This window comes from Erythrolamprus reginae, chromosome Z, assembly GCF_031021105.1.
Source record: "Erythrolamprus reginae isolate rEryReg1 chromosome Z, rEryReg1.hap1, whole genome shotgun sequence".
Classification (NCBI taxonomy): Eukaryota; Metazoa; Chordata; class Lepidosauria; order Squamata; family Dipsadidae; genus Erythrolamprus; species Erythrolamprus reginae.
Window position 1 is genome coordinate 70,516,231 of NC_091963.1, and position 22,945 is coordinate 70,539,175.

At 41.9% G+C, this 22,945-nt stretch overlaps 1 protein-coding gene across 3 annotated transcripts in view; it reads right to left on the reverse strand.

Moving 5' to 3' along the window:
• Positions 1 to 22,945, reverse strand: part of BBS9 (Bardet-Biedl syndrome 9) — a 606,911-nt gene that overhangs the window by 301,069 nt on the left and 282,897 nt on the right. For all 3 annotated transcript variants that reach the window (XM_070726313.1, XM_070726315.1, XM_070726314.1), the window contains exon 12: positions 6,311 to 6,364. In XM_070726313.1, coding sequence (XP_070582414.1) covers positions 6,311 to 6,364 — 54 coding nt within the window. The remainder of the gene's footprint in view (positions 1 to 6,310; positions 6,365 to 22,945) is intronic.

Consider the following 22,945-nt stretch of genomic DNA (forward strand, 5'->3'; position numbering starts at 1 on the left):
GCATTTGATGAACGATGTATTCAGGGACATGTTAGACCAGGGGTCCCCAACCACCGGGCCGCGGACCAGTACCGGGCCGCAGGGCATGTTGCACCGGTCCGTGGAGTCAGCAGCTGCCGGCCCTCATGCCGCCACCCCCTCCCTCCAGCGCTTTGCCTCCCGCCGGGCAAGAGGCCTCGAGAGGCAGGTTCTGCCGCCCACAGGACGATGGACAGGACAGAGGGGCGGGAAGGACCGAGAGGCTCAAGCCTCTTTTGGCTTCTGCCGCGGGGCGCTTTTGCGTTTTTGGCTGGGGGGAGGCAGGAGGGCCAGCCTGACCCCCTGTCTCCAGCGCTTAGCCCCCGCTGGGCAAGAGGGCTTGGGAGGCAGGTTCTGCCGGCCACAGGGCGATGGCGGGAAAGAGGGGCGGGGAGGACCAGCACCCCATGCTTAATCCCGCCCCCAACCACACCCCTTTCCGCCCCCACCGGGCCATAGAAAAATTGTCTTGCTGAAACTGGTCCCTGGTGGAAAAAACGTTGGGGACCACTGTGTTAGACCATTTTGTGGTCATATATCTGGATGACATTTTAGTGTACTCCCCCTCCAAGTCTAGTCATATGGGACATTTTGTCACGCTGTGGATTGACAGCCTCCAAAGACATTAAGAAACATCCTATAGTTAAATAGTTAACTCTGTTTGTTAATGTAGCTCCTCCCTCTCTATGATGTAACACTGCTTTGCTCACTTCCTCCCTCACGCAGGAAGAGAAGCTGCAGACATCTTCTTCTTCTTACTTGCTAAGATGTAAGACATGTTTTTATGCCGCTCCGGCAAAAATACATTTTTTAACTTTTTACAATAAAAGTTAACTTCATTTTAATAATGAATGCTTGTAGCTTTAATTCCTCGACCTCCGGAAAGCCTCACTTCAGTCCTAACAGACTGATTTCTCTCAGTGGGATTCTCTTTCCGTCACATTTGCGCTGGGTTCTGCTTTGATTGAGAGAGCATCGTTTATATGCTAAGCTGGAGAAGTGTCAGTTTCTGCAGACCACCATAGAATTTTTAGGTCATGTCATTTCTCCAGAGGGCATAGCCCTGGACCTGGGCAAGGTGTCAGCACTAAAAACCTGGCAATCCCCAAGGAGAGTCAAGGATGTGCAGAGGTTGTTGGGGGTTTGCAAACTACTATCGCACATTCATACCAAGGTTTGCCCAGTTGACCGCACCTCTCACCCGGTTGTTGCAAAAACAGGTCTTGTTTCATTAGGGTGAGGAGGAGCAGCGGGCTTTTGTAGCTCTTAAAGACGCTTTCATGAAAGAGCCCTTGTTGCAGCATCCAGATCCATGTTGGCCGTTTGTCATTGAGACCGACGCCTCTGATGTTGCTGTTGGTGCTGTACTTATACAGGCCCGTCCCAAAGGTGGCACCTTGTTTCCATGTGCGTACCACTCCAGAAAATTCACGCCCTCGGAAAGAAACTACACGATCTGGGGAAAAAAACTTTTGGCAGTCAAGTCGGCGTTAGAGATGTGGAGATATTATCTCGAGGGTGCCCGGCATCAGGTAGAGGTCAGGACCGACCATAAAAATTTGGAGTATCTGCAAACGGCCTGAAAGTTGAACCAACGACAGATACATTGGTCATTCTTTTTTGCAAGATTCAACTTTCGGATCCGGTACACACCCAGCTTCCAGAATCCCAGAGCGGATGCATTGTCTAGGAAACCAGAATTTCTGCATCTGAAATAGCCAGCCCCGTTACAGACAATCCGTTGCACTGGAGCCAGGGGAGGGGCGTTCCGGGAGGGGATGGTGTTGTGGTTGGCTCTGGCCCAGCTCCTGCCCCAAGGAATGTGGAGGTGGATGTGGGGAAAACACCCACATGCCACAGGCCTGTTTTGCTCCCGATAGAATCTCCCAACAAAGTCTCCTATGACGAAGGAAGTGTGAGTGGCAGGGAAGAGGGGAGTTTGGCAGACAGCCCAGGAGTAGATCAATCATCCTTATCATCCCTGTATTCTGAACAAGAATTTATGACAGACCCACGCATGCGTAGAATGATACATAGGAGAGAACAACTGAAGGATTATTACAGGAGATAAGTGAGGCCACTTGTGGTCAGGTGGGGCTGCTGTAATTAGTGCTACAGATAAAAAGAGCAGCGTGCTGGTTTAGCCTCGTGGAAGTTTATCTGATTCATAGTTTCGTCAAGATCGTGGTTTTGCTGTTTCCCTGTTCAAGACTGTGTGTGGACTTTCTAGACTTTGGAAATTGGACTCAATTTCTCAGTTACTGGGTGAGAAATTGGATTGCATTAAACCTGTGCCTTGTGTGTACCAGAAAATCCCTTTGACATTTAAAAAGGGAGTTTTTTCTGCTTTTCTGTTGATAAAGACTTTTGGTTTTCTTTCTATCGTGTGGTGTGTGTCTTTTTGGACTAATTGCCCTGTAATTACAGGTGGTTGTGACACGCTGGCAGAACAGTAAGTAGAAGCAATTTTTCCCATAGGAATCAATGTAAAAGCAAATAATGCATGCAAACCCATTAGGAAAGAAATAAAAGCTCAGAATTTGGATGGGAGGAGGAGGAGGAAGAAGAGGAGGGGGACAGTTGCTGCCCAGAGCAAAGGGAGCGTTTCTTTTCTCTGAGCGCTGGCAGAGGTTTATTCCCTCTCCAAGCACCCAGAGAAAGGAAAGTACTTTGTTCGTTCTGGATTTCCAAAGCCTCCTTAAGCACCACCGAAAGGCTCCTCTGGCAGTCCAGAAAAGCCTGAGATGGCCAAGATTAAAGGGGGAATGGCAGGAAACTGGTGCCGCTCTCAGATTTCCTGGGAAATTTTTTCAGGTTCAGGTTCTTAAGTAGAAAATGGTTTTTAAGAAGAGGCATGAAATCTTGAACACCCGATTCTTATCTAGAAAAGTTCTTAAGTAGAGGCATTGTTAAGTAGAGATCCCACTGTATATTGTAGCAGAGCAAAAGCCATGCGGCCCAAGGAGCTACCTGAAGAACACAAAGGCAGGATTATTACAAGGCACAGATCTGGGAAAGACTACAATAACATTTCTGCAACATTATGGTTTCTAAGAGTACAATGGCCTCTATAATTCTCAAATGGAAGTTTGGAATAACCAGGACTCTTCCAAGAGCTGTTTGCCTCGTCAAACTGAGCAATCGGGAGAGAAGAGCCTTAGTAAGAGGAGTGACCAAGTACCCAATTGTTACCCTGACTGAGCTCCAGAGATCCTGTGTGGACATGAGACAGAGTTCTAGAGGAAAAACCATCACTGTAGTCCTCCATCAATCTGGCCTTTATGGCAGAGTGGTTTGACGGAAACTTCTCCTCAGTTCAAAACACATAAAAGCATGCTCGGAGTTTGCAAAAAAGCAGCTGAAGGAGGCTCAAACTGTGAGGAACAAAATTCTCTGATATGATGAAACCAACATTGAATTGTTTGGTTCAATTCTAAATGTTATTTCTGGAGGAAATCAGGTACTGCTCATTACCTGCCCAATATCATCCCAACAGTGAAGATCATGCTGTAGGGGTGTTTTTCAGCAGCAGGGAATGGAAGACTGGTCGGTGTTGATGAAAAGATGAATGGAGCAAAGTACAAGGATATCAATGAAAACTTGTTCCACAGCACTCAGGACCTCAGACTGGGTCAAAGGTTCACTTTCCAGTATGACAACAATCAGCACACAGCCAAGACAACACAGGAGTAGCTTATAAACAACTCTATGAATGTCCTAGAGTGGCCAGCCACAGCTCTGACTTGAACCCTTTTGAACATTTCTGAACAGTCTGAAAATGGATGTCCACTCACCATTCAACCTGACTGAGCTTCAGATGATTTGCAAGGAAGAATAGCAGAAAATCCCCCAATTCAATTGTGCAAAGCTTATTGAGTCATATCCCAAAGGTTTGAGGCTGTAATTGCTACCAAAAGTGCTTCAACAAACTACCGAGCGAAGGGCCTGAATACTTATGCAAATGTGAAATTTTTTCATTTTAATAATTATAAAACATTTCTAATATTCTATTTTCATTTTGTCATTATGGGTTTTTGAGTGTAGATTAATGAGAAAAAAACATGCACACAGATATGTATATATTTCAGCTAATATGTTATTTATTCAAATCCAGCATTTTGAAATCAGAATTCTCCTATTCGTTCCCACCTCCATGCCTTGGTACACTTCTTCTTAACCAAGTCAGTCAGTAAATCAAAGCAGGTTAAGTTTCAAAGTTTATGACATTATTGGACAAAATACCAAGCTTACTTCTTAAAAACTCTCATTATATATTTCCTTTCTCACTGTAGGGCCAAATTCATACCACTATATAGTGAATACAGGTAATCTTTGACTTATAGGTCTTAAATTGCTTTTGGTCTCCGCAAAACATTGTATGACCAGTTCAACAGTCATGTAATTATAATCTGGGTGCTTGGCAACCTTATCATACTAATGACTAGTTGCCAAGAATCCCACAATTATATGATCACCATTTCCAATCTTCTCTGCTGGCTTTCCCTAAAAGTCAATAGGGAAGATTGCAAACTTGTCAGTGTATGAACTGGAATAGCCATGGCAACAAAGCAGCCAATGGGAACTGTTTGGTGACAGAGACACAGGATTTGTTGTGTAAGCCATGTGAAACCGCTTGGTGCCTGGGCGTGACTTAGCTTAACTGTTCTGAGTTGTGAGAATTTGTCTTTACTTGAGTATACTTGCTTCTTCTTCTACCTACCATTTTGTAAAAGCTGCATGGGTATTGTATTCATGCAACATGTTTTATATTATTATACATAAATAAGTTTCTTCTATATAATGAATCCTGCTGAATTATTTGTGTGCTGGCTGGATTGCTACAAACTCCAACAAAATCATTGCTGCCTGCCCAGTGATAGGCTACCAAAAATTTTACTACCACACTGTGGCCGTGGCTTATGCATTTTGTTTCAACATCTTTCAGTGCAAATTGGATGCTCTGGGGTGGAGCTCCAAATTTTGCTACCAGAACTGTGTTCCTGACCATTCCCGGAGGAGCCCATCACTGTGCTTGCCTGAAAAATTCCTTTTCAGCAATGAGACGGGCTGAAAGAGCTAACTCCCAAAGACAGCTGAATTCATTCAACAGGATGCAGAACTGGATCTGAAATCCTGAAAATGTATACTCTATTCCTTCATCTCATCAAAGGAAGTTTCTTTAATGACTGGAAGACAGCCAGTCTTCTGTGGTATGTGCAAGAATTGAAAGGAACACCTTTCTGCCTCCAGTGAAGTTATTTGTTTCCATCCACAGGCAGCAGAAATGTTTTGGCAGATCCTCCTTCATCCAAGCAGAGAAAAAAGAAGCAGAATGGTATGGAAAGAGCATGGGGATCATCAGAGATAAGTGGGAATTTCCAGGAGGCCCAGTGCAGGTCATACATGAACTGAAAATCCTGCTTGGATTTTGATAGGGAAGATTTTCAGCTGAGCAAAACTGAAGGTCTGCCAAATAACCCTGAGGCACCTTGAGCACCATACTTAGTATTCGGTCTGCTCAACAACCTGCAAGATCATTTAAACGACCATAACCAGGAGTGGCAGAATTACAGTCACTGATTGAAGCAATGATAAGGATGTCTTAATGACTGTTTCACTGAAGTGGAATTCCCATTTCAATTGTGGTCACAAGTAGAGAATTTTCTGTACAAGGTCAAGGAAAGTGAGAAAATAAGCCGGGGTGGTGCAGCAGGTAGAGTGCTGTACTGCAGGCCACTGAAGCTGACCCAAGCATGAGGAGAGTAGTAGGGTGCGCTCTTTTACAGTGTCCTGTGCAAGGAAAAGGGAGATAACAAGTTGGCCGCTTGGCTGAGTGAGGCGGTGAAAGGAGGAGCAGGAGAGAACCTTGAGCCACCTGACGTGCCTCAGCCCTGGACTGGGAAGCTCCATGTCAGATGTGCTGGAGAGGCAACCACTCCCACTTCCTCCTCTTCCTCCTCCTCCTGCCGCTGCAGCCCGCGCTTTGGCCCCACTGCTGTAGCAAGGGGCTAGAAGAGCGCTGCTGCTGCTGCTGTTGGTGCCACAGCTGCCACCGCTACTACTACTCCTGCTTGTCGGCTGCTGCTGCTGAGCAAAATTAATCTGCCGGATACAAGATGGAGGAAGAGGCTGCCCCACTACAGAGATGGGCGGGATTGAAGAGCGGACCTGTCTTGCCTTGCCTTCTTATTAAGTCGCGGAACCCCTGGATGGCCCTTGTGGAACCCTTGGGTTCCGTGGAACCCTGGTTGAAAAACGCTGGTTTAGATAACTTTATTAAACATGCTAATACCTTTATCACCACAGAAGGAATCACCTCTGCTTTAATTTCACTGTCAACAGCTTGCTGTAAACAAAACATAATGAATTAGTCAGGAATGTTTATGATACAGGAAACATTATTCTATTAGAAGACTACATTTGAAATAATGAAACAAGATAAGATTAAGTTAAATAAAAGTGTTCAAAACCTATAAAGTAAAAATATACAAGCAGCGTATTTATCTCGTAGCCAAGCTAAAAAATAAACTTTATGGGCAATTAAATACAGTGGAACCTTGGCTAATGACCACAATACGTTCTGGAATGTTGGTTGTTACCCGAAATGTTCGTTATCTGAAATAATTTTCCCCATAAGAAATAAAGGAAATAGATTTAATTGGTTCCCAGCCCATGTTGACTCGCTATATTTCCTTTATTTCTTATGGGGAACATTGATCCCACTCCCCTCCCACACACATTGTCTCTCACTCCCCCCCCTCTCCTTACCTTTCATCTCTCTGCCTTCGTGGGGGCAAGGCGACTGGCACTCCCAGGTAAGGTGATGGGGGCTGCGGGGCAAAGGGGGGGAAGCGGGTGGTGAGTATCCGGCACCAGGGTGCTTGCAGGGCTCTTTCTCCCCCCCGGCAGGAGTGGAAGGGGCGGTGGCGGCGGAACATTGAGCAGATGAACATGACATTCCTGGTGCTGCTGCTCCTCGAAGGGAAGCCACTGGAGTCGCCTCAGCAGTTGCTACCACTGCAGCTGCCACCACCCTTCCCCTCCCACCCAACTGAGGTGGCTCTTGTGGCTTGCAATGCAGATGTGTTTTTTTAAAAAAAAAGTTTAAAAGGAGTCTCTGTGCTAATGCCACCTATTCCCTCTTAGTCGCATGGAGGGGAGGTTGCGACCCTGCGAGCTGCATGCAAGGCGATTTCACACGGGCATCTGCTGATGAGCATGCCTTCCAAGTGAGGAGAAAGTGATTTGCATTCTAAGGCGTGTGGGTGGCTTTTAGGCTGTGGGGTGTGGGGGTGTGGGGGTGATAAATTACCCGATCTCCCCCCAGTGAAGGAGCTGCCCCCCAGGTTGTCGCCACCCTTCCCCCCACCTGGCAACTGCTGAGGTGACTCCACCGGCTTTCCTTCGAGAAGCAGCAGCACCAGGAATGTCACATTCATCTGCTCAATGTTCCGCCGCACCACTCCTCCCATTCCTGGCAGAGGGAGAATGATCCCTTCAAGCACCCCACCACTGAATACCCCCCACCCGCTTCCCCCTGGTAGCAGCAGCGAAGAGCTCCCTTCATAGGCCTGGCCTGGCTGAGGGGCCCTTAAGCAGCCATCCCACAGAACACCCGGCACTTCCAGCCAGTCGCTGGGAGGTCAGCCGGAAGAGGCAAAAGGTAAAGAGAGAAGGTGGAAGTGAAGGAGAATGGATGTGGCTGTTCGGTATCTGAATTTTTGTTTAGTATCTGGTGCAAATTTTTAATGAAATTTTTGGTCGTTATCCAAAATGTTCGCTATCAAAGGCGATCGCTAGCCAAGGTTCCATTGTATTTTGAAACAGTACTTTATCAATTAACTTTTTAAAAATCACATTAAAAGGTAAAATAAATTAATATGTATAATTTTAGAATATATTTGGACTTCCAGTAGTGCCGTGGAGAAAGATAGGAGGCAAAAGACAGGCTCGTCTTCGTAATCTGAGCCAATCAGTGGCTGGGGGAACTCTTTGAGGTATGGGAAGTCTGAAGGACTATGCAGGAACAAGAGAGGCGACCTAGGAATTGCCCTGGTAGATAGCAGCTATCTGGAAAAAGAAGGGATTCTCTCCCCAACCCAGCACTGATTTGCCCATGAGTGGTTCTTTATAAACATGGTGGGCATAGAGCTCTGGTGGGCTGCATAGAAAGGAAGTTAACTAGATCGAGTATTCTGCATTGGACATTATTATGGAGATGCCTGCATTGCATTGGCATCCTTCAGTCTCAAAAGACCATGGTATCATGCTCTGGATTCCCCAGAGCATGAGGCCTGGGTAGGTTAGGGAGATGCCAGATTCCTAATAAAAAGAGACAGTCCAGAGAGAGAAGAAGAATTGGAAGCGTGGCGGCAACGAAGTATTGCTCCACTCTGATTACAGCAGCCAGGGAAAGTGTGAGCAGGGGGAAGAGGGGCATGGTCAGCGCCGCGGCGAGACGGCTTCTCTTTCATGCTTGTGGGTATGCCAAATCCCCGCTGTTTGGAGATGCTGATGCTGGATGGATCGGCCTGGAACCTCCCTGGAGGGTGTGTGTGTGTGAAAAAGAGGTTTTTGTTGTCATGCTGTGTATTGCCAGCCACAGAGACATTCAGAGACATTCAGTAATTAAATAGTTAACTCTGTGTATGTTAGTTAGCTCCACCCATGATGATGTAAAATCCTGCCTGGAGGGGGAAGAAGTGATTTATGGTCAAACGGCCGTAAACACTTCAGAGCCTGCCGCCCATAAATTTAGTGAAGAAAGTAATTTAGAAAAAGACACGCTGGTTTAGTCTGAATCTCCTAGTATGGGCTTTTCTCAAAGCACTCAGTCCTCTCAGCCCCCCTTAAAGGCAAAGGCCAAAACAAAGCACTGTGATGAGAGAAAATCTAGAAGCTCTACCGGGAGCCGTGAATCAATTTCTGATTTAGACAAAGTGAGTGCTATAATTTCTCCTCTTGAACAGTCCATTCAAGTCATCCAATCGTATTGCGCCCATTTAGATGGCCTTGGAGATTCAATAACAATAAAACAGAAACGGATACATGATAAATGCATGGATGATCTTTATGCTTATAGACAAGAATTGAAAGAACTCAGAGGAATTCAAATGAATATTTTAAGAAAAGAGTTCGCAGATTTTTCCATTAAACAAACGGCGCATGTGCAGGAATGCGAAACTCATGATAAGGAGGCCACGTCCACAGAGAAAGGAATGTCTGTGTCTGCTGATATATACATTCCAAAAGAGCATGCGCAGGGAGAAAGCAAAGCTTATAATGCCATGTCTGAGAACAAAGACATTCCACAAGAAAGTTACCCTGCAGCACCATCTGGTGGCCAAACAAAAATTTTGCTGCTGGTTCATAATTTTAAGTCACAAAGTTTTTCAGAAAGTCTCAAAGGTTATCCTGCAGCGGCCTCTAGTGGATTGCATGATTTAAAATTTAAGTCAATGGCTGGTTTTAAAGATTTTTCTCAGAAGTATAGAGATGAAAGGAACCGTATGAGAGATATTGTATTTGATCAACCTGCTGTCAAACTACAAGCATCGCAGGCAAGCCAAGCTGCACAGATGCAACAGGACCAACGCTCACAAATTCCAGTTCGTCCTGCACAGCAACCAGTCCAACCACCCTTGCCAGTCCAACCACCATTGCCAGTCCAGGTGCCTCAGCCAGTCCAAGCGCCACCAGTTCCAGTACCCCAGGTACTGCAACCAGCAGCTGTGCTAGCTGCATCTACAAGGCAAGCAATCACCTCAGCAACGTTGAAAGGTGAGTCAATATTAAAAAGTAATGGACAAAATTATAAAACCTGGCTACATGAAATAAGATTGATTTTAATTGCTCAACAGGTGGATCATATTGTTTTTGATCCCCCAATTAGACAATGGACTGAGGAAGAAAGGGAATCAAATATTCGTGCTACTCTTCTTATTCTTATGTCTTTGGATTCCGATTTATCAGTCAGATTCCCACATGATATTACTGCATATGAACTTTTAGAGTCCTTAGACGAATTGTATAGACCAGTTTCAGAAGAGGGAACATACCTGTTAATCTCTGATCTTTTTTCCGCAAAATTAAAGCCTGGAGAGAAAATTGCTCCACATTTATCTAAGATGTTAGCAATGCAAAAGGACTTAACAGAGAGAGGCATTAACTTGCATTGATCCAATGCAAGTTAATGCTGCTATAATAAATTCCCTCATTCATGAATGGAAAGAAGCTGTCTTTAAATACAATAGCATGCCGTTAGCCCAAAGAACTACCCCAAGACTCTGTAAGCTGTTAACTGAAAAAAAGGGCTCATGCACACTAGACTCAGACCTATGTCGTCTGCATACAAACCTACATCGGAGAGAAGCTATCAACAAAAGGGCTACACTTTGAGATACTCATGCCAGAATCAGCCTAAGAGAGATGATTTTCAATCTAATGATCCCCAAAACTCTCAATCTGGCGATTCTCAGTTTCCTTTGTATCCTACTCCGCCTAGAGGAACACGTTCAAGAGGCTCCAAGGGCTGAGGCTCCAGCAATTCCAGATCAGCTCAACGAGATTCAAAAGGTGAGAAACCTGTTTATGTCAACTCTTTCCTACTTAACAGTGTTCCAGAAAAGAGTCCACAGTATGACATTCGACACTTATGGACATTAGACAGCGGAGCAGCCGTCCACATCGTGTACCAGAAGGAACTTTTCACAGATTTTCATAAGACTGACATCAAAGAAGTGCATGCTGTTTCCGACCACTTGTGCAAAGTCGAAGGAGAAGGAACTGTCTACATAAAAAAATTGGACAAATTAATCTCACGTGTTTTATACGTTCCAAGTGCTACAAGCAACATACTTAGATTTATGGAGGACTCTTCACCCAAGAACTAAGCAATATACATTTTACTCTAATACACATAGACATTTACTAGAATAGATATGGCCTGGGTATTTAGGGAACTTAGTCAAAATATAGAAACAATAGAAATAACCCCTAACCAGAGATGGACTACTAACCAGAATGGCAGGAACTCCGTTCCGTTGGTGGAAATGGAGCACATAGCCTTGCTTCATCACCGCCGGGCGTGCACACACCATGCACAGGCAATCAGCACAATTCCAGTAAAAATTACCAGGTTTTTTTTTGCTTCTGTGCATGCGTGAAAGCAAAGAAATTGGCAATTTTTGCCCCCCAAAATTGGGAGTGGACCGGCAGTTCTTACCTTGTTTTGGCAGCTCTTCTGCCAATTTTCTGGAAATCATGCGTGCGTTTTCACGTGACATTCAGCTTTTACGCATGTGCAAAAGCTGAATCTTGCAGCGTGCATGTGCACGCTCCTGGCCCATTCCGGTAGGGCCAGGAATGGTAGCCTGCTACTGCCCATAACATTTGGGTGGACCACAATCCCATAAAAATAACTTGGACAAACATAAAACAAAATATTAGAAGATGGATTTACAACACACAACTCATCCAGGATGATCAATATTTACAAATGATAGAAAAAGAATTAGAATAATTTTTTATTGAAAATAGGAAGCAGCCTACATCTACACATCTACACAATCTAAGGAGAAGGGTGGCATAAAAATCAAATAAATAAATAAATAAATAAATAAATAAAATAAAGCATCTGCTAGGAGTATAATAATGTCACACATAGCAAGAAAATCAGGAGGAAAAGGAGTCAATATAATATCATATTAAAGGAAATTACTCAATTGGGAGGTACATTACAAACTAGGTGATGGAAAGGCAAAGGAATTGTTAATGAAGGCAAAACATAAACTGAACTGTTTTGGAGCAAAAGGAATATGTTAAAAATATAAGATTTGCAAAACATACATATTTTGGCACTTAAATCTTTTGTTATTAGTATACCAAGGTCTTTAACCGAGTGGGGATTATCTGTGATAATTTGATTATTCAGTTCGTATTTGGTGTTCGGATTCTTCTTCCCAATGTGTAGGACAGAGCATTTGCTAGTTGAGATTTGGAGTTGCCATGTGTTAGACCACTCAGAAACAGCGTCAAGGTCTTTTTGGAGAGTAGTTGTGTTATCGGTGGTGTTGAAGAGTTTTACATCATCGGCGAAGAGGACACAGTTGCTTGTGATGTAATTGCAAAGGTCATTGATGTAGAGAATGAAGAGCGTTGGTCCCAGTACCCTAACCTTGGGGAACACCGCTTTTAACTGGGACGGGGGTGGATATGGTGCTTCCTATTTTGACCACTTGTTGTCTGTTTGACAGGAATGCTGTAATCCATCTGTGGAGGGATCCTGAGATGCCATAGGATTTGAGCTTTAGGAGTAGTTTGTCGTGGACCACTGAATCAAAGGCTTTGCAGAAGTCAATATAAATTGCATCTGTAGATTTCCCTTGATCTAGATGAGTTGTCCATATATTTTTGCAGTGGAGGAGCTGCAGGTTGCAGTATAGTTTTTTTCTGAAACCAAATTGTTTGTTAGAGAGCAAATTATTAGTTTCCACATGGAGAGTAATTGATTTGTTTATAATTGATTCCATGACTTTGCATGGGATGCAGCATAGTGAAATTGGTCTGTAGTTATCTACAAGAGAGGGGTCTCCTTTTTTGAAGATGGGGATGACCATTGCTTTCGACCATAGCTTAGGAAGTGTGCTGGTTCTGAAGGATTTTTCAAAAATTATGCTTAGTGGTTCAGCTATGGCAGAGGAGAGCTTTTTTAGGAAGTATGCACATAGACCATCTGGTCCGACTGATAGAGAAGGTTTAAGGTCACGTAATGCTTTTTCAACTTGGTCTTCAGTGAAGTCTACTTGGGTTAAGTCGTTGAGGGAGTTTGAGGTGCGATTGATGAAATTGGGGGATGAGCCATTGCTGTTAACAAAGACAGAGCCAAAGAAAGAGTTGAAGAGGTTGGCTTTGGATGAATCATCACGGTATTCTTTGTTGTTGGGTCCTTTGAGAGGTGGGATTGGTCTAGAGTCTTTGAGTTTATTGTTGACAAAGTTGTAGAAAGCTCTATTAGATTTGGTGCGTAGGAGGTGTTCCTCTTGTTTGCTGTAGTAGTTAAGGCATTCTGCTTTTATTTGATTGCAAATGCTTTTATATCGGCTTTTGAAGTTGGAGACTTGTCCTTTTTTGTTTTTCCTCCAGAGAGATTTTTTTTTGTTTTTTGTAATTTTCTTATTGAGATGGGGAGGTTATTTTTTTTGTTTATGGTACATGTTAGAGGTACATGAAGTCTGATAATAATTTTCATTTCGAGTAGGAATGTGTTGTAGAGGTCATCAGTAGTGTAGCATTCAGAGAATAGAGTTTTCCAGTTTAATGTTGAGAGGTGGGCTTCAATGAGTTCGTAGTTCGCTTTTTTGAAATTGAATTTTGGTGTTGTATTATTTTGGTGGTTCATAGTGTGGCTTAAGTTGAGACTGAAGTTTATCATGCTGTGGTCGCTGTTGGAAAATGGTTCTGTTATTTGTAAGCCGTATATTGTACTTTTGCTGTTACAGAAGATGAGATCCAGACAGTTATCAAGTCTGGTATTTTTAGTTACTAGTTGGTCGAGTCCCAGATGGGTGACGGTATTATATACGGTAGAATGGATGGTTTCCGTGCTGTATTCATTTAAGGACCAGTTGATGTGTGGTAGGTTGAGGTCTCCGAGGAAGATAATGGGGTATGGGCAGTTGGTTGCCCATGTTAGTAATGTGGATAATTTGTTAGCATGTTCGATGTCGTAGTCCGGGGCTCTGTAGCAGAGTAAGAAGCGAATTGTGGTATTTAGGGATAAATCACACACAATAGTTTCCGGTACCAATAAATCCTGTGCAACTTTGAGGATTTTTAGGTTCAGCGATTTTTTGTAAAATATAGCTACTCCGCCTCCTCTGCGGGATTCACGGTCTGAGCGGAAAACATGGCAGTTTTTTGATGTGATAATGGAGTCTGGGTAGGAAGCATTTAACCATGTTTCGCATATAAAAATTATATCAAAATTGGAGGTGTCAAGTAGAAGGAGGAATTCAGATATCTTGTTGACTAAACTTCTAGCATTTAATAGTTTACATTTGAGATTGGTCTTGTGTTGGGGATTGGTTTTGGAGTTCTGCCTGTAGTTCGCGAGAGCGAATACGTTGGAGAAGAGAAAGATCTGGTCTGGATCTGAGTTTGTTGAAGGACTTGTTATTTCTGGCAATGTGGTTAATGGTCTTGATGAATTGCTGTTTTATTTGTTCAGTTTTGCATACTACTTTGCAGAAGCGGGGAGCTATTGAGCCATCGTTATACTTGTGCTCAGGTCCAATTCTGGTAACTTCCAAAATGTCATCTTGGGCGAATGTTTGTGCATGTGAGTGATGTTGGTGGATGATATTTCTTATTCTTGTTATATCTGATTCATGACTTTCATCAAGACCAAAGAGGATAGCATTCTGGCGTTTTTGTTCACGTTCTATGGCATCCTTGACTAGGGTAGAGATATCATTGGTAGAATTAGTGGGTTTTTGGAGTATTGGAAGTGGTTGAGGTTGAGGTTGGGGTGGTGGAGTGGTGAGTGGTATTTTGTCGGGTGGATTCAGTGTTTGGATATTTTTCTCCATGGATGAGAGTCTTGATTCAATACTTTCTTTCAATTCTTGTTGTGTTTTACGAAGTCTTGGTTCAATACTTTCTACTAATGTTTTTTGTGTTTTGATGGCTTCTTTTAAGGTATTAATCTCATCAGACAAGCTGCTAAGTGTATTTAGCTTGGGGGCGCAGGATGAGCACATATAAAAAAATGAAGAGTTTGCTTTTAGGAATGTGTCAATATGTTTAGAAATATTGAAGCAGCTTTTGTGAGCAGACTGATTGCAAGTCTCGCATTTTATGAAACCATCATCATCATTGATAATGTCTTTGCATTTAAAGCATTGATGGCTGTGATTATCAATTGTTGCTTGTTGTTCTTTTTGGTCTTGTTGTTGTACATTCTTTTTGATTGGCATTTCTGCTTTGATTTGAGCAGTTCTGTGCCAGCGTCTGTCTACCAGGGTGTGTGTGTGTGTGGGGGGGGGGGGTGTTAGTGCTTCAGGAAAGTCTTTCGGTTGCCCTGCCTGAGTTTCTGGCTTCCAGCTCAGGGGGCCTCTTTATGACTTTATAGCGTGTTGAGGGAGAGGCAATTAGGAGTTTGTAACTTTAAGAGAGAAGCAATTAGTTGAAACAGGCAAGAACAATGGCTTTCAAATGCCCAGTAAGCCTCCCTCTTCCTTTGCAGCCAGCACCTAGTAGTTTAAGCTTGCCTTACTAGCCCAAATGGTGTTTGATAAGATGATTTAGAAGATTTTTCAGTCTCCCTTTGAATGGAGCGTTTACAGGTCCTTTTGTTGTTAATAGGACTCCTAGCGCTTGTTCAAACTAAGGGTTTCTCTCTTGGTTATTCACTTGGCTTACAAGCATCAGATGGCTCCAAGCCTTGGTTGATAGCTCGGCTGATGGCAGGGTAAGCTTGGTTCTGCAGGGGGTTCAGGCAATGGCAAGATGTTTGATGATGCTAGGGTGCTGGAGGTCCTGGGCAGATTGAGGCTTTGTGGTGTTCAATGGGCAGTAGGGATCAATCACTTACGGTTTGATGTCTTGCGTTTGTCTTGCCTTGTTTCCTCGTGGATGTCTTGTCTTTGTCTTGCCTTGTTTCCTCGTGGAACTTTCTCTTCTCTTCTCTGCTCTGCTCTGTTCTACTCTGCTCTCCCAGAAATGTTGATTGAAAATGTTTTTAAAATATTTATATTCAATAAAATTACTTTTAAAAAGAAAGAAAGAAAAGAAAGAAAGAAAAGCTGCCTCTGCTCCTTTAGTTCCTCAGAGTTTAGTTCCTCATGCTTAATGTGGGAATAGATAGGGGATTAACAGAGAGTGGGTTTGTTATTGAGTGGTTTATTACAGAGAGTGGTTTGGTACAAAGTGGTTTGTTATAGAGTGGTTTGTAATTTAGTGGTTAGTGCTTAGTGGTTGCAGTGGTGGAGATTTAATAAGAGTGTTATAAGAGTTATATACTAGTATTGTACGATAGTTTATTTAGAGAAGCAGTTTGATAAAAGAGAAAGTAAAATATATTTTTTAAGAAAGCCTGCTGCTGTGTTTCATGGAAGACTTCAATTAGGTATAGTGGTTAAGTGTGACTACTTGGTGGGTTAACTTCTGTGTGTGCAAAATTCTCTCTGCCCAACAGGTTATGGGCCAAGTAGCTATGCCCAACAGAAATAACCATGGAAGAATTAAAGAAAGCAACTAATTCCGCTTCCCTGCTGAATTTTTTAAAACAGCACAAGAATCAATATTGAATCTGCAAATAGAATTATATAATGAAGTTTTGTCAGAGGCGAAAATACTAGAATCATGGGGGGGTGTCACATATCACCACATTGTTGAAAGAAGGTACAGATCCAAATTTGATATAAAATTACCAGCCAATCTCATTGTTAAACACTGATTATAAATTTTTTATGAATACATTGGCAGAAAGAATTTTTAAAAAAATATTGAATACGATAATGCATTCAGACCAAAATGGATTTCTTCCAATGAGACAATCAGGACTAATTTGAAAACAGTTTAAAATATTTTTGAATATTATGAAGCGCATCCAGAAAGGCAAGTAGCAGTTGTCTTTTCTGGATGCGCAAAAAGGTTTGACAATGTAGATTGGCAGTATATGAGGTTATTAATACAAAAAATGGAATTCAGTGATAATTTTTTTTAAATAATAGATACAATATAGTCTTCCCAATCTGCCAAGATGATAGTGAACAGCAACATAACCAAAGCCTTTGTGATATGGAAAAGTGTTAGACAAGGTTGCCCATTGTCACCTCTGCTTTTTATCGTAACATTAGAAATATTATTAAATAGAATTAGGGAAAATCTAGATACTAAAGGAACTACTGTTAAAAAAGAAAGTTACAAGCTACAAGCATTTGCTGATGACCTAGTCTTTTTCTTGGAGGACCCACAGGAAACGGGCAATTCTGATGAGAGTTAGAAAAGTATGGGTCAATGGCAGGTTTAAAACTACATTATTAACTAAAAATATGACAATTCAACAAGAAAAGAACTTGGAAGAAAAACTGGGCTTACAAATAGTAAAAAAAAAATATTAATATTTATGTATAAATATTTCAGAAAAATTATATCAAGAGTATCAAGTATTTCATACTCCATATTACCATGACAGTTAGAATTACTTTTGCTCAAGTAATTTTTCAAGTAAACTTTTTTCAGAAAGACTCAGGAATCCCCCCAGAGAATGTAATAATTAAATATATATATATGAATGTGACAAAACAGATAGGCTACCAATTGATTTGTGAGGCCAGAAAGATTCAAAATATTTTGAAATCTGGGACAGATGGTATTGATGGATTGAGCATAGAAAAACAAAAATGAAAAGAAAGAGCTAAAATAGAAGTATGATATATAAATATGTAAATAGAAATGCATAAGTATTTTGTTACTGTAAGATTAAATATAATGTGATTAAGTGTATATAAGTGTATAAAATATGATGAAACTCAAAGGATAAATATGCAACTATGTAACAATGTAGAACTACTCATTGTACTTATTGTATTACTGTTTTTAAAGAAAAAATGAAAAATTTATTAATTCCATTAAAAAAAGAATATATTTAAAATCTAATTTAGTCATTTTAGCATAAGAATTAGGACGAAAGAGCCTGTGATTCACTTCAAACACCATTGTAAATCCTTCATTATGAAAATATATTTATGTTTTGAATAGATATCTGAATTGACTAATTATAATTCCACACATTATTTACCATAAGAGAATGTTGTTTTTGTGATTAAGGATTCAACATATAAAGCGAAATGCTCATTGAATATAAAATAAAAATAAACTAGCATCTCAACCTGAGTTTGTCTTTCACAAATTTTACACTGTGGTCAACATAAACCGGGGGTGTCAAACTCAAGGTATACAGGCTACATCTGGCTCACAGGGTGTTTAAATCTGGCCCGTGGGCCTGGCCTGGACATAGCAAAGGTCTGACCCATGGTGCCTCTGACAGCCAAAGCAGGATCTGGGGAGCTGCACATGGCTTGGCTGAATCCCATATTCAGCCTGGACTGCTTCCGGCAGCAGTTTGTTGGCCAAAATGAAGTGCAGGGGTGCCATCCACAAACCCATGCCCCATTTTGGTCCCCAGAGTGTTGCAGGAGGCATTCACGACACACACACACACACATACTGAACTGCAGAGAACTACAATGCTGATCTGGCCCTCGAAGAAATCCAGTTTGATACCACTAGTATAAACCATAGCTTTGTGTAACGTCTGAATTGAGATAGTTTTTGGATAAAACAGAAAGAACAGCGGGTGGATTAACTGGCAATATAGAGCTTTTAGTGAAAACTAGAATTTAAAAAGGGCTTCAAGCTCCAAGGTGGCTTCAATCAGGTTAGCTTCATGGTTGACAGTATAAAGAGAGGCATGGAATCAAGATCACATGAAATATTAGTGCCATTTTATAAAACTCTAGTAGGACCACGTGGAATATTGCTACCAATTTTGGTCACCATATTACAAAAAGGATGTTAAGAGTTTGGAAAAAGTTCAGAGAAGAGCAATTAAGGACCAGAGGGCTGGATAAGAAACAATTATTAGAAACTAATGAAAGAAAGAAGCAACCTGGAATTAAGGAGAAGCTTCCTAACAGTAAGAACAATTAACCAGTGGAACAGCTTGCCTTCAGAAATCATGGATGCTCCATCACTAGAAGTTTTAAGAAGAGACTAGAACAGGAAAGACTTCTGGGATGTCATGGTGGTATGGAGCAGGATTTCTATGTTTGGTGGCCGGAGAGGGCGAAGGAGAGCCCTGGAGGGGCTGGCATCATAGAGGGGATACCTCAGGGGCAGGGGGGGGGAGAGCGATCCTCTGTTGTGACAGGAGGAATCCCTTAATTCCAGCATAGAAGAGATTGGCTGTCATGGCCAGGTCCGGAGGCATGATGGCCTGATTCAAGGAAGGAGAAAAAAGTGTGAAACAGAGACTAGAATCAATGGAGAGTCAGAATGAATGATTTATTGGGTTGCATTATTAAACTGGTGAAATTTAAAGCTGACAGACAAATGAGATTCCAAAGCAGCAATTTACCAGTGTGAGCGAGAGATGGTGAAGGAGTCTGCAATCATAGCGAAAGGAGAGGAGAGTGCGAGCATTCTGAGCTGCTGGGTCAAGGAATTTCACAATGGAGCTGATAATCGAAAGTGAACTGAGTGATGCTTATTAGCCTGGTAACTTTGCCTGCGTTTGTAAGAGGCTCTGGAAAGGATTTTTTTGCAGAGAGGAAGGAATTGTTTGAGTTTGGGAGCAAAGACCAAAGTGACAGTGACAGCGACTGTGCAAAATAGACAGAAGTAGACATTATGGATTTAGAACTTTGGATTTTGAGCACAGAGATTTTGCAGAAGCAAGGGTAAGAAGCAGGAGTAAAGAATATTGGTGAAATTGTTGAAGAATTTTGGAGTGTTCATATCCATACCCGGTTTTATATTTATAATATATTTATCTATTTATATTTATATCTATATTTATATCTATACATATATTTATAATATATTTATTAATGAAGTTATTTATGATAGTGATTCTAAAAGCTTATAATTAACCATATATATAACTTGGATATATATTTGTTAATAGAATTATCTATTTTGCAGAAGCAAGGACAATTCTATAATTAGATTAAGATGCTATATTACAGTGATTTTCTGTATAGTAACTTAGCTTTAAATAATTAATATTTTATAATAGTATATTTAAATACATTTATATATATTTACAAAAAAAATATGGTTGCATAGATCATAACGTTTAATTCATTTTAAATGGGATAATATATTTCTGTGAAGGTATCTGTTACTATAGTGTAGAACTGTTACTTGATAAAATACTGTATTTTAAAATTAGCTTTATAGCTGTGCACTAGATTTAAGTGCAATAAGGAAAAAAGATATTTGAGATTCAGATAGGTAGTCTCTGGTGCTGTGGAAAAGTTTTTCAATGATTAGCAGGACAACAACTACTAAAATTTAAGCAAGCCAGGCAGCTAATCTCCTCTTCATCAAAGCAGATGGTGTGTGTGTGTGTGTGAAAAATCAGGATTTACCACTTCTAATTTTCAACTTTCTTCCAAATTAATCGCTATACCTTAACTTCAAAAAAATATTCATTATCTATTATGCCTCATGATTTTAGGCCATGATACCCCCTCTCCTTAATCGATATCTTTACTCATCTTTTTTTAAATTCTGTCATTTCTAAATGCTCTAAATTTTTAATTTCTTCTCCCCTTTCATATCTCCTTTCCAACTTTTTTTAAAAAATTAACTCATTCTCTATATTTAAAGAAATATAATTTTTATCATTACTATTCCATCCATTAATAACATTTTAAATTCCAAATAACAAAAAAATCCAATTTATAGATTATATAATCTTATATAAAGACATTTAAAAGTATTAATTATACAGATCTTAAATCTGTCACGGGGTAATTGTTTCCATCGGCTCCAAAACGGATAGACTTCACTGAGGGGAAGGGTGGCAACGGTAGCACTGCAAACCGGTTAGACCCTCCAGCTTTGCAGGCAATGGTCCACCCTGGCTGCTTTGCTCATTCCCTCTCCCTCCCCACCCCGCCCGGCTTGGAAGCTTTTGTCCGACCTCTTTTTGGGTTGTGGCTCCTTCTGTTCTGCCTTGGGTCCCACTCTCTGCATCCAGCTGCTGAATACAGAGAGCGGGACCCAAGGCAGATGGAAGGCCAGGGATGATGGGGCTTTCTGCCTCTTGCTCTTTTCATGCAGGCAAGCCCCTGACAGGGGACGCGGGGCTAACAGAAAAAAAAAAGTGCCTCCCCTCTCTCAATGATGGGAGAAGCTTTTTCCACCGCTGGGGGAAAGGAAGTGCCCTACTTGCTCTGGTAGGGCAGATGGCTTCTGCCACCGGGTGAAAAGCTCTGAATGTGTGGCCAGGCATCTAGTAATGATCCGCGCATTCGGAGCCTCTCTGGCAGTCAAGAGAGAGGTGAAATGGGCGGCTGGCGATATGCATGAGCTGGTGGCGTCCACGGGATTGGTGTTTTCCCTGGAGCTCCCCTATGTCACAGCCCGGCCTCTGTGAGCTCCTCCAGTGCTTGCCTGCCCCCCATCTGCGGCTACCCTGCTCGCAAGAGTGGCCGGGCCAGGCGGCACAAGAGGAGATGAGACAGCTGTACCAGGATGCGCCACCTTAATTTTAGCCACATGGGGAGAGTTTCCCACCCCACAGGGAATGGCTCAGACTGCAGAAGGAGGAAAGAAGTCCCGGCTTCTCCAAGCTGCCACCCACCTCCCTCCAGGCTTCCGTGGGGCAACGCATTTGAACATTTACCTCTTTTCTATTTTCCTTCAAGACACTGAATTCAGAACTGGTTGGGCCACCAAAACCTCCAATGTGCCTTTGGCTCCGCTTCTGGCAAACCGGAAAAGTGGGGGATCCACTCACTAAGTTAGCCTGGACTTCCTCCATTGCAACAGGCCACAATCGAAGAGGTCTGCTGAACTGAACATTCAGCGCATGCACAGATGATTTAATTTTTTTATTTTTTTTTTACAAAATTAAATTTTTTTTTTAAAGATGGTGGTCCCACTGGTCAGTTGGAGCTGGCTGGGATTCACCCCTGCTTATGTTTCTTCTCCTTCCAGATGACTCCCAATGCTTTAACTCTTGCTTTCTAGCATGTAGTCACCATGACTATCACGACTGAGGCCGCTTCACTCTGCTGCTGGTCAAGGTCAGTTGCCAGCCCTCTTCAGGATATGCCAACCCCCCCCCCCCAAAACAGAGGGCAATGAGACCCCTTCTTCACCTCTCCTTCAGGGAAGTTCCAGGCCGATGCAACAGGAATTGGCACTCCCAAACAGCAGGGATTCAACATCCCCCCACAGGAGTACAAGGGATGCTATCTCGCCACGGCAGTGACGATGCCCTTCTCATCTTTGTAATCCTCTTGTTCTTCTTTTTCTTCATTTTCATTCCCCACCATTGTTAATTCTAAGTGATCCTTATATTCCAGCTTCTTTTCTGTTTCCACTTCCAAAGTCCAAAAAAATAAATTTTAAAATCTTCATAAACGTATATTAGCATCTCAAATAGTTATTCATAAACACACACCTCCATATTGTCAAGTTATTTCACAAAGTTCACATTTTTTAAAATCACAAGTCCATATACTCCCTTTATCAATCCAGTCCTGTTCAGAAAGTTCAAAATGTTTTTATTTAGATCTCAAATCCATAAAGTCTCTTTATATTTCAATCCAATCCAATTCAAAGTCCTCTTATCTTCTATCTCCAAAACATTGTACCATCAGACATAATAACAGGTTACCAACAGGGGTCCCCAAACATTTTACACAGGGGGCCAGTTCCCTCAGACTGTTGGAGGGCCGTACTATAAAAAAAAAACTATGAAAAAATCCCTATGCACACTGCACATATTTCCATAAATTATACTTTTCTATAATTAATTCTCAATTAATTTTCAGGCACTTAGCATTTACTATTACAGTGGTACCTCGCTTTTGGAACACTTCTCAGTTCGAACAAATTGGTTTTCGACCAGGAAATTCGAAAATCTTTTGCCCTGCAATTCGAACAAAGCTTCAGAATTCGAATACCCGAGCCGAGCCGAATGGCTTTTGTTCAGCATGGAACGGCGCGTCTTGCCTGCATCATCATTAGGAGTCAATCTGTGCTCGGAGGGAGTGTAATCGGAGGGTGTGTGATCAGAGGGAGTGTCGGAGGAAGCGTTTTGCCTATTTTCCACTTACAGTACTGTATTTTGCCTATTATACTTACTGTGTTGGACTACTACTGTATACTTATTGGACTGTTTGAC